The 14,731-nt window shown below is 31.5% G+C and overlaps 1 protein-coding gene across 2 annotated transcripts in view; it reads left to right on the top strand.

Moving 5' to 3' along the window:
• The window catches only part of LOC139503807 (dedicator of cytokinesis protein 7-like), a 60,349-nt gene extending 48,194 nt beyond the window's left edge, over positions 1 to 12,155 (top strand). For both annotated transcript variants that reach the window (XM_071293747.1, XM_071293739.1), the window contains 12 exons: positions 599 to 775; positions 1,493 to 1,609; positions 2,816 to 2,959; positions 4,105 to 4,236; positions 4,520 to 4,654; positions 4,958 to 5,047; positions 5,582 to 5,672; positions 6,419 to 6,564; positions 6,793 to 6,930; positions 8,294 to 8,403; positions 10,015 to 10,173; positions 10,741 to 12,155. In XM_071293747.1, the coding sequence (XP_071149848.1) occupies positions 599 to 775; positions 1,493 to 1,609; positions 2,816 to 2,959; positions 4,105 to 4,236; positions 4,520 to 4,654; positions 4,958 to 5,047; positions 5,582 to 5,672; positions 6,419 to 6,564; positions 6,793 to 6,930; positions 8,294 to 8,403; positions 10,015 to 10,173; positions 10,741 to 10,783 (1,482 nt within the window). In that variant the 3' untranslated portion in view covers positions 10,784 to 12,155. The remainder of the gene's footprint in view (positions 1 to 598; positions 776 to 1,492; positions 1,610 to 2,815; positions 2,960 to 4,104; positions 4,237 to 4,519; positions 4,655 to 4,957; positions 5,048 to 5,581; positions 5,673 to 6,418; positions 6,565 to 6,792; positions 6,931 to 8,293; positions 8,404 to 10,014; positions 10,174 to 10,740) is intronic.
• The last annotated feature ends 2,576 nt before the right edge of the window (positions 12,156 to 14,731 follow it).

The following is a 14,731-nucleotide window of genomic DNA, read 5'->3' as shown; positions in this document are numbered from 1 at the left end:
CAGGCGGTATTATTACTGAACAGTAGCTCACAGATTCACTTGTTAAAACTACTAAAATAATCCACGAGATTTAATATGAAATAACCCATTAATAATGGAATATCTCAGAACTTTGTTTAAGGTGGCTCAGGTCTATTCAAATTTTCTATCAGAAGTGCCGTATTTTTTGTTATTTTATCCTTATAGAAAGTGAATCAAATTGGTCGAAAAAAAATAGGGGGTCACAGACCATTTAAGCTCAAAATTTTACTTTTAAATAGGTATGTAAAAGGGACCATTTTTCAATGAAATGATAGGGAAAATAGAGGTGTTGACATATTTTTATCGGAATATCAAAAAAACGTTCTATGACACTTGGTCCAAAACTGTAATATAAAAAGCTGAAATATAGCTTCAAAGAATGAGCAAATAAAAAACATAGGTCACCGATAAGGAAAACAAATTATTTTGCATTAAATCCCAAATTTTGGCGGAAAAATGTTGAAAATGCGTGAAATGTCGTTTTAGCATTTCTAATCAATCAAAATATTAAAAAAATAACGAATTTACGACAGATACTTTTCCTGTGCATTGTAATTCATGCTTGCTTTTGTTATAGGTTAAAGACTTGGTGTTTAATCTCCATATGATCTTATCTGACACAGTAAAGATGAAGGAGTTCCAGGAAGATCCAGAAATGTTACTGGATCTGATGTATCGTATAGCTAAAGGGTACCAGAACTCTCCTGATCTCAGACTCACATGGCTGCAGAACATGGCAAGCAAACATAGTGAGGTATGCATTATTGACAAATCTGGTTAATACATGCAGGTCAACAGAATCATGTGCATAGATTTACTTGCACATGAAATGAAACAACAAAGTCATGTGACATTTTGTTGGCCAAGTGAAAGAATGAAGCAAAAAAATGGGAATTGAAAGGAAAACATTTTTGTTTGTGTTACAGGACATCAGTATGAGAATAAAAGTTACATAGTTGTAGAGTAAAATGATTAAGGAATAGAATAATGTTATAAAAAAGGATACATATAAAAAAAAAAGAAGATGTGGTATGATTGCCAATGATACAATTCTCTACAAGAGACCAAAATGACACAGCAATTAACAACTACAGGTCACCGTACGGCCTTCAACAATGAGCAAAGCCCATACCGCATATTCAACTATAACAGGCTCCGAAATGACAATGTAAAACAATTCAAACGAGAAAACTAATGGCCTTATTTATGTACAAAAAATGAACGAAAAACAAATATGTAACACATAAACAAACGACAACGACAGAATTACAGGCTCCTGACTTGGGACAGGCAATTTATGGAAAGTAACTTGCTGCCCAAAGTTTAGGTCACCAATCTCCATGTTTAAGTACTGTGTTCTGTTATCTCATGATCCCAGCCAGTCCAAAGAAAAGCAGTCAGACATCAAAGCAAACTTTTGACTTCTGGTAATTTGACACATTAAAACAATTTCTTTTTATTTTTATTTCAGAGAAGTAATCATGCTGAAGCAGCTCATTGTTGTTGTCACGCTGCAGCTTTAATAGCAGAATACCTGAATATGATAGAGGATAAACCTTACCTACCTGTAGGCTGTGTGGATTATCAGGTAAGGGGGAGATTACCATCAAACATATTACATGAATTACTTGGAAATGGTACCGTATTAAATGGCTAGTGGTTTTATTGGAAAAAAAGATTGCATTTCAGCTATCTACGACCTATACAACCCCTTCAAAACTTCATGATGAATGTTCTTTCATAATCTTTGAGCAGGAGTTTTCATTGCACAGATAAAGTTATTCAGATTTCTGATAAGGGAAAAGGATGAACATTTCTAGATTGTCAATGGGAAAACTAATGATTTAGAATTTCCCCCATACTCAAAGGTTACATCATGTTCTACTTTTTTATGCCCCACCTACGATAGTCTGTGTGTCCGTCCGTCTGTTCGTTCGTTCGTCCGTCTGTCCCGCTTCAGGTTAAAGTTTTTGGTCAAGGTAGTTTTTGATGAAGTTGAAGTCCAATCAACTTGAAACTTAGTATACATGTGCCCTATGATATGATCTTTCTAATTTAAATGCCAAATTATAGTTTTCACCCCAATTTTACGGTTCACTGAACATAGAAAATGATAGTGCAAATTTCAGGTTAAAGTTTTTGGTCGAGGTAGTTTTTGATGAAGTTGAAGTCCAATCAACTTGAAACTTAGTATACATGTGCCCTATGATATTATCTTTCTAATTTAAATGCCAAATTATAGTTTTCACCCCAATTTTACGGTTCACTGAACATAGAAAATGATAGTGCAAATTTCAGGTTAAAGTTTTTGGTCAAGGTAGTTTTTGATAAAGTAGAAGTCCAATCAACTTGAAACTTAGTATACATGTTCCCTTTGATAAGATCATTCTAATTTTTGACCCCAATTTTACGGTTCACTGAACATAGAAAATGATAGTGCAAATTTCAGGTTAAAGTTTTTGGTCAAGGTAGTTTTTGATAAAGTAGAAGTCCAATCAACTTGAAACTAAGTATACATGTTCCCTTTGATAAGATCATTCTTATTTTAATGCCAAATTAGAGAATTTATTCCAATTTCACGGTCAACTAAACATAGAAAATGATAGTGCGAGTGGGGCATCCGTGTACTGTGGACACATTCTTGTTTCTAGATGAAAAGAAATACAGTAATGTAAATATAATTCAGGGTCTCTCTTTCCTTAAATTGTTTGACAAAATTGATCAAAATAACATTGCAATATATACCCATAACTGGAAAAGTTTTATTTATGTTATGTTACATGTTATGTTTCAGAAAATAACATTAAATGTATTAGAGGAAAGTGCTGTCTCAGATGATGTTGTCTCACCTGATGAGGAAGGAATCTGTACGGGAAAATACTTCACAGAGAGTGGACTTGTTGGTCTTATGGAACAGGCTGCTAGTTCATTCACAATGGTAAGTTGTCTCCCCTGATGCGGAGGGAATCTGTACGGGAAAGTACTTCACAGAGAGTGGACTTGTTGGTCTCATGGAACAGGCTGCTAGTTCATTCACAATGGTAAGTTGTCTCCCCTGATGCGGAGGGAATCTGTACGGGAAAGTACTTCACAGAGAGTGGACTTGTTGGTCTCATGGAACAGGCTGCTAGTTCATTCACAATGGTAAGTTGTCTCCCCTGATGAGGAAGGAATCTGTACGGGAAAGTACTTCACAGAGAGTGGACTTGTTGGTCTTATGGAACAGACTGCTAGTTCATTCACAATGGTAAGTTGTCTCCCCTGATGCGGAGGGAATCTGTACGGGAAAGTACTTCACAGAGAGTGGACTTGTTGGTCTCATGGAACAGTCTGCTAGTTCATTCACAATGGTAAGTTGTCTCCCCTGATGAGGAAGGAATCTGTACGGGAAAGTACTTCACAGAGAGTGGACTTGTTGGTCTTATGGAACAGACTGCTAGTTCATTCACAATGATAAAGTCTATCATACAAAGTTTTATTGCAACATGCTTTAGTAAATTCCACTACTTTGCAAAAATTTTGTGTACATTTTTATGAAAGAAGCTTGAAAAAAGAATATGTCAAAAAATGAGATCAGAAATATTTGCTAATGTTCAATAACCATATAAATAAAATAAAACAAGGATACATATATTTGTAACTGTATGTTCTTGAGATGTAAGTGGGTGGTAATGTCCTGTACCGTCAAGCGTCAAACGTTCATTTTCAGCTACCATTAGCGTCAAATTGGTTAAAATTTTACCGTGATTCGTCAAAATATCCTTATTGTGATTCGTCAGATGTCTCAAATAATTATCGTTACTGTTATTTTTGGGAAAAAAATAGCGTGATTCATCAAATTCAGCTGATTTTTTTATCTTTTAAAAGAAAGTGTACATTTTATCGTCATGCACTAAAAATTACCGTTAACCTTATTTGGTAATAATTTTAATCATTATACGTCATGAAGGTATTCCCATTACTACCCTCATGTAAGAATATGTCATTGATTTGTGAGCTAGGATGTCAAATAATTTGTAGATACGTGAAAAGAAATCATAAGTTGTAGACATTTGAAAAAATAAGTATTATTCTGATTTGTAGGCTGGTATGTATGAAGCAGTCAACTTGGTATATAAAATACTGATTCCTATTCATGAAGCTCATAATGAATGTAAGAAGCTGGCACAGATCCACCAAAAGTTACATGATGCTTTCCAGAATGTTACTCTTCAGGTAAAACTACACACAATAGAAATACTAATAGTTAATTTACTTGTCACCATTAATATTACAAAACATAACGCAATATACAAATACATAAGACAATATCAAAAACCAATGCCATTCTAAAAAGAATTAAAAATATAATGAATAAAAAATTAATGATAATAAATATCAATGTACAGCTAAATTTGAAATTATGAAATAAAAGAATTACATGGTTCATCAAAGAATACAAAAAATAAAATATGAAATTGTCTTAATTTTAAAAATTTGATATTTAATTTATTTTCAGGAAGGGAAGAGAATATTTGGTACTTATTTTAGAGTTGGATTTTATGGTCACAAGTTTGGAGATCTTGATGGTGAAGAATTCATTTACAAAGAACCAGCTATTACCAAATTACCTGAGATATCACACAGACTTGAGGTATGTTGTAGAAGCTTTTTCAATAGAAGTATAAGAAACCAGTAAGGTTAATCACTTGATTTGTGACTCATTCAACTTACATTAATATGGATAAATTTGCACACATTTGAAGTTGATTTTACATACTTTGTTTAAAAACATGTTTTATGTATTATTTTATTATATTAAAAACAAAAATCTTTCTTGACATGTTTTGCCACTTATAATTTCAGAATGTTCATACTCCAGTTTTGGCAATTTTCGAAGATGAAACCATACTTTTTTCATGTGAAGCTAAATACAACATTATCAATTATTTTCTAGAGTTTCTATGGTGACAGATTTGGGGAGGAATTTATACACATAGTAAAAGACTCCAACACAGTAGAGCGAGATAAATTAGATCAAAACAAGGTACTGTTCATTCATAGGTGGGAATGAAAATAATCTTTTGATAAAACAAGAATTAGAACAAAAATCTATGTAACAAATACATAATGCTTTCATCTTACCCTTGTATAATCTGGATCGTAACTATATTGTTTAAGTTTATCTATGATACACACACATCACTCCATAATTGATTATTATTAATAGTAATTATAAAAAAGAAGATGTGGTATGATTGCCAAAGAGACAACTCTTCAAAAGAGACCAAATGACACAGAAATTACCAACTTTAGGTCATGGTATGGCCTTCAACGATGTGCTCATACCGCATAGTCAGCTTTAATGTTCATTGTACAAAAACATCCTGGCCTATATTTTCACTAATATGTAGTAGTTTATCATTTACTTGTAAAATCACACAGCTTTTTATAATTTTTCTTCCATGTTTCTCACCATCTTTACATATTTCAAATATACCTAATTTCCACAAATGCGTTCTATTTTACCGTACTGTATGATTTGAGTTTTAGTTTTCACAATTTCCGTTTTTGTGTTCAGGCTTACATACAGATCACCTATGTGGAACCATACTTTGACTTGTATGAGAAGAGAAATAAAACAACATACTTTGAACAAAACTACAACATCAGTAAGTAATGATTTATTGTAGATTAAGAAATGTGTATCATAGTTAAATATATGTCACTAAAAATACTATGTATGGTGTCAATACATATGCAATATTACAGTACTGTGTTTTTCAGCAACAAACTACTTTGTACACAACAGAAAAAGGTCCATCTAACGTTATGAATAAAACATATGAATTCTATTTAATGTCTTTTTTCTTTATCTCTTATATCCAAGAAAATTGATACAAATGAATAGAAGGTATTCACAGCATCTTAAATATTATTGTTGAGAAGACTGCAGGACAGATATCATCTCAAAATTACCTTTGAATCCGTCGAAATCACATTAGTGACCATACCTAAGCTTGTGTTATAGTGACAAGTAAAAATCAAATTGTAAAGCTGCTGTTTGTTTTTTGAGTCGGATAAAGATAATAAGAAATCATCCTCAGATTTATGATCCTGGTCACGGCACCATAAATGTTGGGAAGATTTCTTATTATCTGACTCTTAATAACAAACAACAGCTATTCAGTTTGACATTTACTTGTTACTATAACTAATGCTCTGGTGACATTGCCAATGTGATGTGGACCTTGGATACACAGGTAACTCAATAGCAGTCTTCTCAACAATTATAATAACCTTTAAAGTATACCATGTTAAAACTAGAAAAAAACAATTTGTTTTTAAAAATCAACTTGTGCATTTTAAACCTGCTATTTAGTGTACTATCTTTTCAAATTACATTGTTTTGTTCCAGAGAGATTTATGTATGCCACACCTTTTACTCTGGATGGTAGAGCTCATGGAGAACTGGTAGAACAGTACAAGAGGAAAACCATACTGACAACTCTCCAGACCTTCCCATACATTAAAACAAGATTATCTGTTATAAGCAGGGAACAGGTACACTATTTATTTTAAATCATTGTTATGTATAAACTGTACACGGAGAATACTTCTAATGAAACAGCATCACAACAAAAATGTCTGCAGTAAAAGTAAAATGTAGCATATTTTGTAAGCATATGAATAGCTGAATGCAAACTGAAAAATGGTTGCATTACATAAAGCCTACAATTATATCCTCTGATGCCAATTAAATTGATAAGATATTGTATCATAATATTACAGGTTATACTATTACCAATTGAAGCTGCTATTGAAGACATACAGAAAAAGACCAAAGAATTGGATGTTGCTACAAAGGGACACGACACAAAAATACTTCAAATGGTGTTACAAGGCTGTATTGGGACCACTGTTAATCAGGTAGAACAATGTCTTTAGAACAAGTATTTCTGTTCACTTACAATGTTTATCTTTAGGGTTTCTTTGAAGAACTTACCAAACAAAATAGGATTAAAAAACAAAACTTTGTACTTGGGAAATCTTTTATTAATTAATTCAATCTCGGAAACTTCCACCAATACTTTTTACCTGTTTGTATGCATAATTTATCGTTCATAATTTTATCACCTCTGATTGTTTGATATAAAAAATCTGTTCACTTCTGAAAATTTTACATTCCCTTGTCATTCAAATTAGTTTACGGTTACTTCAATAAGTTTTATTCAAGTACAACATACTTAGCTTCCATGTTATCAACTAACATGTACAAACCTGTAAAACAAAAAGGATATTTAAAAACCTTGGTATTGCAAAAACAGATTACTTGACAGTGCTGCATGAGAAGCAGAATATTCATACCTGTCTATAGCACCAGAAATAACTTCTTACTTCTCCTTTAGAGTTTAAATATTCCAATTTTTAGTTTTGATAATGTCAACTATTTAATTTATGTGATTAACTTGTACTTATATATGGTTTTGAACTAACAATGCTTAGATTTACTGGTAATGTGATGACATCAGCACTCTTTGCACTCCACAAAAAATTAATGTACAGACCTTAATCTTCTTCCTACTAACAACCAATGTGTGCAACACTTCCATTTATACCAATAAAATTGAGAATGGAAATGGGGAATGTGTCAAAGAGACAACAACCCGACCATAGAGAAGACAACAGCAGAAGGTCACCAACAGGTCTTCAATGCAGCTAGATATTCCCGCACCTGGAGGCGTCCTTCAGCTGGCCCCTAAACAAATATATATACTAGTTCAGTGAAAATGAACGCCATACTAAACTCCAAATTGTACACAAGAAACTAAAATTAAAAATATTAAATACAAGACTATATGTAACACTTCCCTAATAGGTAAGGTCAAAGAATGTTGTAAATAGTTATGTGTTGAAAAGATTGGAAAATCATGTTTTTATGCCCCATTTATTATTATGCCTCATTTATGGGAATTATGTTTTCTGGTCTGTGTGTCCGTCCATTCTTCTATTCGTCCGTCTGTCCCACTTCAGGTTAACGTTTTTGGTTGAGGTAGTTTTTGCCCCATTTGCACGGTCCATTGAACATAGAAAATGATTTGTGCATCCATGTACTATGGACACATTCTTGTTTTGTTCTATTTCTTTGCATAAATAGAAAAGGTGAAACATGATGATAAAAAGATGTTGAGTGTATACTATTCAACTAGTTTAACAAAATGAATGCATTCAAAGAATCTTGATATGTAATTAAATGTTAAATTTTAAAAATTTCAAACTTTTGTCTTTACAGGGACCAGTGGAAGTTGCTATTGTTTTCCTAAAAGAAGTGATTCAGAAACCTGACCAAATCACTAAACACCATAATAAACTCAGACTTTGTTTCAAAGATTTTCTTAAAAAGTAAGAATATTATTTCAATGATTGTGCATTAAGTGAATTCTCACTTCTGATTCTCAAAAACATACTCTTTTCTCATACTTCATGTAGAACGTAGAACAGTGTCTCAATATTATTTGATAGGAAATTTATTGAGAGAACAGGGCTCACGCTACCAGGCGACTAGGGCGACGAAGTCAATTTCCCGACCCTCACTTTGCTTTCCCCGACTCCCAAAAGTGGAAACAAGTCGACCTGTTGTTTACGATACTCACTTTCAGTCGCTTTCATCATCGGACATTTTCAATTTTTACGAAGTTCATGAAACATCCAATTTTTTTTGGGGATAATTAAAGAAATTCAGACATAAACGATTCATTTTCTTAAGAAAAGAGGTTGAAGCATTGTCTTTACAGTGTGTAACAGGTTATTTAAATAAAAAGACAACTTTTTATCACTTCATGCACTTCCGGTGTTTGTTACTCGAAAACGTACATCAACCTAACAGCAAAATAAGTTTGTTACTTCATTCAAACGTGATAAAAGTTGCCTCCAGTAAATGTTTAATCCATTTATTGCATTAAAAACGTAATGTATATTAGCTTGTCAACATCGTTTATTTTTGTAAATTTTCTTGCATTCGTTCGCCATTGACCGTTTTCTAATTACGTATTGTATTCAATCCATCTATGACCGAAATCCTTATTTTTACAATAATAACTATGGATGCATGGATGGAACAGCTGACACAAGAATATTGATCCCAAAAGGAAAAATTACGCATTCCATACACATTAACAGACTTTTGGTTACATATAATTGATTGGTGTATATAATTCCATATAATTTATATGGATTGTTTCAAAATATTGATTAAAGTTGCTTAACTCTGAGACTATTACAAAAAATAATGTATACTAATATCAATATATTGTGGCCCAGCTTAACTTTGTATATCTTTTGATGAGAAACACTGAATTTCATACACAAGATAGTTTTTAATTAAATTGTAATTGATATATTATAATTTCTATACCTTTTTGACTTAAAAAAAAAGTACCTTAACTTAAACAACTTTGAATTTGAGCTGTTACTTTAATTGTATACTCAGATATAAATTGAACAATAGAAAAAGAATATTATTTACATATGACCTATTATACTATAGTAAAATGCAAACATTGTAGCGCAGCGCGCGAAGAAGCACTTCTCTTTCAAATCTCACCACTTCTCCCTATCAGTTTTAAAAAGAGAAGTCACTTCTCCCTATGATTCTGAAGTAGTGTGAGCCCTGAAGAATGAAAAATAAATGGAAACAAAATTAAGTGTAGAAGGAGAAATCCACGTGGAGAAATCAAATTACAGCAAATAAATCATACAAAATAAATTCATGGATAGATTGTTGCGGTTCAAGAATATTAGTTTTAAAGTTTTCTACATTAAATGAATGGACTCTGATGATTGATAAAATCCAAAAATAAATTCTCACTGCATTTTTAGAAAATGATTTTTAGTGAAAAAACAGTGTCTGAAGATTAAAATATTATATCAGAAATTTATTCATACAATAACAAATTAGTGTTGGAAAAATATCAGGTCAGACAAATATAATGAAAAATCTGAATTTCTTCACAGGGGTTATGATGCTCTTCATAAGAATAAAAACTTGATCAAACATGACCAGAAAGAATATCAGAGAGAACTGGAGAGAAATTATCATGAAATCAAAGAAAAACTCAATCCACTTATATCATCTAAGGCTACTACAATGAAACGATCAAAGCATCATAGAAGGTAGCTATTATTGTATTTTATCTATATGAACAAATTCCTTTTGACAGTTCCTTTTGACTGAGAGTTTAGTGTTGATTGCTTTACATCTATTGTTTGATATAACAGGCATTGTCTTGTTGATCTTAATCTAACTTCTTTTGGTCATAATCATTGGACTAACAGAAAGTAAATAACAAAAGATATAAATATTCAGTACAGGAAAAGCACTAAAATAACAATATATTAATAAAAACAAACAAGTACAAAAAATTACTATATAAAAGAATGCTCTAAGTAAAACAGCTGACTATGCAGTATGAGACTAAAAATAGGTAAGGTGACCTATAGTTGTTAATTTCTATGGCATTTGGTCTCTGGAGAGTTGTCTCATTGGCAATCATACCATATCTTTTTATTTTCATATACACAAAATATGCAGCACTTAAATGACAAATACACAAGTACAAAAAATATAATTTCAAAGAAAGCTGAAAGTAACTTAAAGTATGCTGAAAACTGATAGTTTTAGTTCCTGTGTATGTAAAAATGATTAAAAACTGTAAATCACAATATGTGTTTCTTTTCCAGAACAAACAGAGAATCTCCAACAAAACAGAAGTCAATAGTATGAACAGTTTTAATAAGATGGGCCAGTGCAAAACATATGGACATTATATATTGACTAGTCAGACCAGTCCTAGTTAGTTATTCATTAATTTAGTATATTGATCTTTGTTATTCATTTATTAAGTAAATTCATCTTTGGAGTATCAGATCTGACATTTGAAAATATATGTAATGTTACATTATTAAAATGAAATAACATATTAACATATAAAATTATATCTTGAATTGTTGTATAAAGCTTTTGTTAAAGCATTTATCCTGCTGGTTAATCTCTGAACTGTCTCTAAAAATATGTTTTTCTTCATTCCCTTGCTCAAATAATCAGTGAAAATATTCCCTTTCATTTCATAGTATACACACTTTTTCTATCATATCAATCCCACTGACTGTTTTATAATTTGATAATTGGTATTAAGATTTACATTTATTCATTATAGAGCATTTTACTTTTGTCTTTATATGAAGCATTCTTCCATCAGTTTAAAAAAAAAATACAGTTTTTTACACTTTTTTATGCAAAGAAAATATCATACAAAAAGAAATTCTTGTAATAATTTTATTCAGAATGATTGCCAAGTGGTTTAATCAAATTTTTAACTTTAAAAAACTTGAGGCTTGAAAAAATTAACATCCATTTGATAAACAATTTTCTGTTTTGATTGGCATTTTTTTTTAATTGAATCTTTATTACTGGGGTTATTACTGTCAGATCTAAAAACTCTGTGTTTTCATCTTTTGCAGAATATTGATTTTTCTAATTTTGTTTTATAGTTTAGTATCATATGTTAGTGACATTTGATAGTTATATACACAAATCATAGTGCAAATTTGATTTAACTACCAGTACCAGGTATTGTTATTTACAATGGACAGGAAAATAGAACTTCAGTTTTAAAAAAAAAAACGAAACACAAGGTTAAACCTTTGATACTAGTAGCTACAAAAATAAAACGAATTTACTTATGAACTTCTCTCTACAAATTCAGTTTTATAACTCTGCTTATAAACCCGATTAGGAGGAGGGTTTTATGAAGGTACATGTATGGTTGATGCATAGTAACTTTTAAATAAGTCCCACTCCTTACATTGTCTTGTTGATGACCCTTTTCTTTTTAAATCCTGGATCTGCATCTTAGAACTATGATATTTTTCATTATATTTCCATATTTAAAGCTTGCTCTTCATCCCTCTATAGTACAAGATAATTCTGACTTCATCAGCCATAAACATTTAGTATGAAGAATTTACATGTCAGTCATGTTATGCTGTCATGATGTATTATTTTTAACTAGTGATCAAAACTAATTATTTGTTATATTTGTTGATATTTTGTTATTTACTGTGATTTTAGAAAAGTGCAATAAACTTTGTAGATAGATCTGTTTTATACTGCTTGTAGAATGAACTTGCCATGCTTTAATAAAAATTATTAAAAAACTTGTATGTTTTAATCAGAAATACCTGAAATATCTTTTTATCTTCTTTCCAAGAAAGAATTGGTTCAACGTTCAAACAAGCAGAACAACACGAGATATAATCACTAGATTCATATCATTTATCAAAATGACATGTGACAGTCAATCTCTGGAGCAATAAGAGTAAATCTTGAAAAGTTTGTCTCATTGAAACCATACCACATCTCCTTATCTTTAGATAGTAACCATTTTTTGGTAGCTCTTTCACAAAACAATTTGGAACTTCTTAATCATTGCAGAAATCATAAAATAGTAAACAATTCAAACAGAAAGTTCTTCAAACTCTTTCTAATTTCCGAACAATTATTCTCAAATAATTGACAACTGCAAAAAAAATATGCTGTAATTAATGATGTAAATGCCCATATAAAAATCTACAAGCCATGCATAGTCCGTCAAGTCACAATATATACATTACAATGTGGCATTGAAAAGTCAGTCAAGTCACAACATATATTTACAATGTGGCATAAAATAATCAGTCAAGTCAACATATTCATTACAATGTGGCATAAAATAGTAAGTCAAGTCACAACATATCCATTACAATTAAGCCTTAAATAGTCAGTCAAGTCACAACATATTTATTACAATGTGGCATAAAATAGTCAGTCAAGTCCAAAACACATCCATTACAATGTGGCATAAAATAGTCAAATCACAACATATCCATTACAATGTCGCATAAAATAATCAAGTCACAACACATCCATTACATGTGGCATAAACTAGTCATGTCACAACACATCCATTACAATGTGGCATAACTAGTTGTCAAGTCTCAACATCCATTACATTGTGGGATAAAATAGTCAAGTCACAACATATATATTACCATGTGGCCTAAAATAGTCAGTCAAGTAACAACATATCCATTACAATGTGGCATAAAATAGTAAGTCAAGTCACAACATTTCCATTACAATGTGGCCTTAAATAGTCAGTCAAGTCACAACATATTTATTTCAATGTGGCATAAAATTGTCAATCATGTCCACAACACATCCATTACAATGTGACAAAAAATAGTCATGTCACAACACATCCATTACAATGTGGCATGAACTAGTTGTCAAGTCATATCCATTACATTGTGGCATAAAATAGTCAAGTCACAACACATCCATTACAATGTGACATAAATTAGTCAGTCAAGTCACAACACATCCATTACATTGTGGCATAAAATAGTCAGTCAAGCAACAACACATCCATTACAATGTGGCATAAAATAATAAGTCATGTCAAAATACATCGGTTACAATGTGGCGTAAATTAGTCAGTCAAGTCACAACACATCCATTACAATATGGCATAAAGTAGTCAAGTCGAAACCCATCAATTACAATGTTGCATAAAATAATAAGTCATGTCACAACACATCCATTACAATATGGCATAAAGTAGTCAGTCAAGCAACAACACGTCCATTACAATGTGGCATAATATATAGTCAGTCAAGTCACAACACATCCATTACAATATGGCATAAATTAGTCAAGTCGAAACCCATCAATTACAATGTTGCATAAATAATAAGTCATGTCACAACACATCCATTACAATATGGCATAAAGTAGTCAGTCAAGCAACAACACGTCCATTACAATGTGGCATAATATATAGTCCGTCAAGTCCAAAACACATCCATTACAATGTGGTATAAAATAGTCAAATCACAACATATCCAGTACAATGTTGCATAAAATAATAAGTCATGTCACAACACATCCATTACAATATGGCATAAAGTAGTCAGTCAAGCAACAACACGTCCATTACAATGTGGCATAATATATAGTCGGTCAAGTCCAAACACATCCATTACAATGTGGCATAAAATAGTCAAATCACAACATATCCATTACAATGTTGCATAAAATAATCAAGTCACAACACATCCATTACATGTGGCATAAACTAGTCATGTCACAACACATCCATTACAATGTGGCATAAACTATGTGTCAAGTCTCAACATCCATTACATTGTGGTATAAAATAGTCAAGTCACAACATATATATTACCATGTGGCCTAAAATAGTCAATAAAGTCACAACATATCCATTACAATGTGGCATAAAATAGTAAGTCAAGTCACAACATATCCATTACAATTTGGCCTTAAATAGTCAGTCAAGTCACAACATATTTATTACAATGTGGCATAAAATTGTCAATCATGTTCACAACACATCCATTACAATGTGACAAAAAATAGTCATGTCACAACACATCCATTACAATGTGGCATGAACTAGTTGTCAAGTCATATCCATTACATTGTGGCATAAAATAGTCAAGTCACAACACATCCATTACAATGTGACATAAATTAGTCAGTCAAGTCACAACACATCCATTACATTGTGGCATAAAATAATCAGTCAAGCAACAACACATCCATTACAATGTGGCATAAAATAATAAGTCATGTCAAAATACATCGGTTACAAAGTGGCGTAAATTAGTCTGT

Source organism: Mytilus edulis, chromosome 1 (assembly GCF_963676685.1).
Source record: "Mytilus edulis chromosome 1, xbMytEdul2.2, whole genome shotgun sequence".
NCBI classification, from domain to species: domain Eukaryota; kingdom Metazoa; phylum Mollusca; class Bivalvia; order Mytilida; family Mytilidae; genus Mytilus; species Mytilus edulis.
The sequence above is the reverse complement of the archived record's forward strand: the minus strand, read 5'-3'. Positions and strand labels throughout refer to the sequence as shown.